General features: G+C 42.3%; 1 protein-coding gene across 1 annotated transcript; it reads left to right on the plus strand.

Annotated features, from left to right (window-relative positions):
• Positions 1-428: 428 nt before the first annotated feature.
• LOC106511547 (uncharacterized) lies at positions 429-3,296 on the plus strand (the record flags this gene model as incomplete). Its single annotated transcript, XM_014000307.1, is given in 2 exon segments — positions 429-573; positions 2,108-3,296. Coding segments are annotated over 2 exon segments (849 nt in total), but the record flags the coding sequence as incomplete, so codon positions are not given.
• Positions 3,297-4,831: the final 1,535 nt, after the last annotated feature.

Below are 4,831 nucleotides of genomic sequence, written 5' to 3' on the forward strand. Positions count from 1 at the left end.
TGCAAAATAATCATTTCAGTAAATTCAAAATAATGAGATGTTTTTTTCCCCCTGAAATAAAAACTGTGCCACTGAAGCTGTATGTCTGCAAAGTGGAGAGCAGAGAAAAGGTGCTAAAAATAACAGATATCCACAGAGATGTCACTGTCACAGRTCTGGAGCTCCTGCTTCTTCAACTCACTGCTCTGTTCCACCTCACTGTCTCAACTCCATTTTTCACAGCCGACAAATTCTCTTCTCTGCGCCTCATCCTTCATCTTTTTTTTATTTTTATTTTCTCACAATCCTCAGAATCAGTCTCAACGTTTTATCTTCATCTACTCTCCTAACCTTTGGTGTTTGTACGCTGTAGTTTGAGTTGTAATCTTCTCAAAATTGCCCCCACCATCCATCACCTCAAACCCCGCTCGTCCACCCTGTCCTCCCAGCAGGTGGACCAAGGAGGCGAGGACTGGGAGTCGCTGGAGAAGGTGCGTCTTCCCCTCGCGCTCAACCTCAGCCAGTGCATGCTGGAGCTGAAACAGTACCAGGAAGTGGTGGAGCTGAACGACAGAGTGCTGAGGCAGCATAAAGGTAGGCAGGTGAAAACACAGACTGTACTTTAAAGCAGAGGTCTTTAATGACGGGGTCACAACCTCTTCATGCAGGGGGCTGTTTTTTACTTGTGTTTGACTAAAAGATTCAGATTCACATCGTCATTCACATAACATCAGGGATGCGATGTAGAACGAAAATTGCAGTTAAGAACACGCATTCATGAAGAGACACACGACAAAAAACATGGGGGAACAGGCAAACAGGTCATGTTCAACCCGGTCGCGCTACCTTTTGCAGCTGGAAATACACAATAGGAAAGATGAGTTTAAAAAATTGCTCTGATCCTATATCCTGAAACAGGAAACATCACATTCCTCATCTCATGCCTACAGCTGAGCATCTCTGACACTCAATAACTGAGCTCTCAGCTCTATGTGGTATTTCCTGCATAGAATCAGCATTTTAACATGTCCTCTTATAAACACTGAAAAGTACTACATGTACAACTGACTAAATGTGAAATAAAGAATACAGAAATACTAACAAAAGTAAAAGTAAGAGAGTTTTACGTACTGTTGACTTGTAAGTAGCTGTAGTCTTAAATTCTGAACTTTCCACTGGAGGGGTGTTACAGTTTAAATTTATGACTTGTAAGAGGGAAATTCCCACTTCCCAGTACAGCAAAAGTGGCACATGACGAATTTTGCCGACTGACTTCTAACTCTGTGCACCTCCACCTAGTGATGGGAGGCCATCATTTCACAGGTAAAATAAACAACTAGCATTATGGGAGATGTAGTTTCTAGTCAATGCTGACTTTAAATCAGCTTATTTTAAGACATTAACACATCTTTAAGYCTCTCCTGGGCCACGTAAAATGTTACGGGGGTGGGGGGGGGGCACAATTGTCCTGCGGGCCGTGAATTTGACACGTGCTAGTGGGTCTGAAGAGGTACTGCAGGGGAGTCGTGAGAATTTTGGTTCAAGTCTCATCAAATATACAGAAATAAGAAATGTTTAAATAGTACTAAGCCAAGTTTATTATAAAGTCTYTCAGTCAGACTGGGGGTCCCAGACTGACAAACACTGAAGCTTCAGAGAAAATACAAATCAATACAGAGACAGAAACTCAAGGTGTCTTGTTCATCATTTTAAAAACAAAAAAAGACCGGGACCCCTCAGAAAACACCTCACTCCTCTTTGTAACGATCCGTTTGTTTTCTTTGTTCACCAAGAAATAACAAAACCCAACATACACAACCCCATTTCTGTTTCTTTGTGCTCTCTCCACACCCACACATGGACATCACCAWCAAAACTCAATTGTTCTCCTTTGGCTCCTTCTAAGATGAATTATTTATAGCAGTGGCTGATGTGAAGTAGCTGTTTGTCTTCTCACATCATTTACTCCAGATGTTTCCCWTCACCTGCTTCACCTCTGGTATTCAGTCTAGACACTTCAGCCTCGCTCAGGACATTTTATTTTTGCTGCTTTTTGACCTCCTGTCTTATCCATGTCGGTATTTCTCTCATTTACTCCTCTCCTTTTCCTGCTTCTATCACACCAAAGGTAACTTTAAGGCCGTGTACCAGAGGGCCCGAGCTCACGCAGCGTTGTGCAACGAGGACGAAGCTCGGAGAGATTTCGCGCTGGTGGAGAAACTGGACCCGAAGTTCAAGCCCTTCGTCCGCCAGGAGCTGAAAAAGCTGGGCGAAAACCTCCGCACCGTGCACGCCCGCCAGAACAAGACTTACTGGGACGCATCGAAGGAGAAGTGGGGGCCCGGTGGAAGCAAGACGAAAAGGGAAGCGGGAAAGAAGAATATTAAATTTGCTCCGAAAGCGACAGAAGAACACATGGATAAAAAACCTGAAAGCTGTGAGGTGGAAGAGACAGAAAGCTCCAAGGCAGCTGATCCTGCTGAGGCAGAAGCAGCAACAGTAAAAAGTCCAGCTTTGAAAGCAGAGCAGCCTAATAAAGAGCCAGAATATTGGACGGCGACTGAAGATGGCTTAGATAATGAAAACACAGAAAGGGTCGTGACTCCCGAAGCCGGGCAAGGTGTACCAGATAACCACGAAGCACATAAAGATAGTGACGGTGCTACCACCAGCGCAGATAATGTAGTGAGCGAGAGATCAGCATGTGATAAGGCCAAGAAAAAGGTCAAGAGCCGAGCAGACTGTGCAGCAAATCCAAGCAGGACAAACTCTGAGATCAAAGCCACCAGAGCCAAGACAGGAAAAGGCGGCTCCGTCAAAACAAACCAATAAGTTGAATCGGTTCTGTTTAGACTCTGAACAGAACTCTGTGTTTGACCTGGAGTGACCGTCGTCTTACAGGTTAGCTGTTAGCATTAGCTTCTGCTAATTTTTTACTGAACTCAGGCTGTGTCCAAAARGGTGGGCCGGGTCCTCCAAAGTCCGAATTCGTCGGTCGCTTACGTTACAGCGCTGCGACATAGGCCGTCCAAATCTGAAGACTCCTCCGCTGCAGCCGACAAATGCTTCCATGCTGTGGCCTGAACTGAAGGACCGGTCCGATGGATCCTTCTCGGCCCACCATATCCCATAATGCAATGCAGGCCAACTGGATTTTTTTCTGCTTGTAGTGGCGGATGAAGKGAGAGAAAGGAATACGTTTTAGATAAAAATCTGGCGGTATAAAAATTAAAGGTTTCAAGTGGTTGTGTTGTTAATACTTCTATCATTTGCATAGACATGTTTTTAGATATTATTTTTGTCAGAAAAAAAAACGAGCTGGTATAGCAAAATAAACATGCACCTACGACGGGTCTGTTAGTTCTTCAAATATTGTCTTTAAATTAATTTTATTGTTTTGTGATATTAATAACACTAATATATTGATATTTTTCTAATTTTGATCTAATTTTGCTTCAGTTTAGCGTCGTCACGTTTGCTAGGCGACAGGATGTACGCCTGGGTAAGACGGGAGGCTAGACCGTCCAAATTCACAGCCACTTTTTTGCGATCTTCGCGGTCTACTAAGGACTCGGCCCACCTAGACCGGGTAGGCCAGGTCCTGGAGGTCCCGGCCTCTGAATTTGTACACAGCCTCCGTCACATAGTTTGACACAGAGGGACAGTTGTCTTAACGGTCAGCTGTTAGCATTGGCTTCCACTAATTTTTACTTGTTTAGTGTTAGCTTCTGCTAATTGCTTTTTACATGTTTAGCATTAGTGATGTTTTCAGTTAGCAGATCATGAGTTAGCATAGCTATATTTTTAGTTAGCAAAGCTAACTTTTGGGTTAGCTATGCCCACCACAGATWAGTGAGAATCAGCTGTGTTAGCGCCAAACTATCAGTTAACATCTAATGATTACTTTTTGATGATTTCTATCAAATTTGTACGGAAGACCATTGTATTCACCAAAGAAAAATAAATAGACTCCCGATCTCATAATTACAGGATCAGGAGTTTGTTTATTTTTCTTTGGTGAATACATTTCTTGTACATAAATTTGTCTAATTGGTTCATGAAATATTTTGGTAACACACAGCCATGAAAACTGGCTAAAACATCATTGCCTGACTTTGCCTTTTGGGGGCATGAAATAAACAATATTCTATCTCCTAAACGCTAAACTTAAACACAGAAGGAAAAAATCTTTCTAAACTGTGTATTTGGCCTCGTTCTGAGTTACGTTGTTTTATTCAATTCTCAAAGGGCTTGTCTCGTTCACATAAAAAAATAAAAATGTGCACACAAACAAAAAGTTTGCCAAATACAAAGTTTTATTTCTGTACACAAAGAGTAGAAAGCAGCCAGTAACCCACATGTTATTACAGTAAAAAGCCTTTTCCTCAGAAAACATCTCTTATAAGATTATAAACTCCAGAGAGCAGAAGGTGAGAAGTGTGGGACTAAAACAGAAAAATCAAAACCATTAAACCAGAAACATTTAGGTGATTAARGAGGCGTATTAACGGTGAGTCAAAAAAAAAAAGAAAAGAAAGAAAACCCATTTTATCAGTGAGAGTGTATATCTGTGTGTAACCAACACATTGTTTGAGGTTAAGTGATTCATTAACCTGGTTTATGTTGTGTGACAGGATTTCTTGTTACCTGGACAGATGCATCATGGTAAATGTGGTTTGCAAAGGCAGGACAGTGATGGTGTTTTTAAAGCAGCAAGTCTGAACAGTGATTTCAGGATTTTTCTTTTAGGGTGACTCATCTAGAATCCCACTGGGAGCAGAGACTGTGTGTGTGTGTGTGTGTGTGTGTGTGTGTGTGTGTGTGTGTGTGTGTGTGTGTGTGTGTGTGTGTG

The sequence above is a fragment of the Austrofundulus limnaeus genome, unplaced genomic scaffold, assembly GCF_001266775.1.
Source record: "Austrofundulus limnaeus strain Quisiro unplaced genomic scaffold, Austrofundulus_limnaeus-1.0 Scaffold2909, whole genome shotgun sequence".
Taxonomy (NCBI): Eukaryota; Metazoa; Chordata; class Actinopteri; order Cyprinodontiformes; family Rivulidae; genus Austrofundulus; species Austrofundulus limnaeus.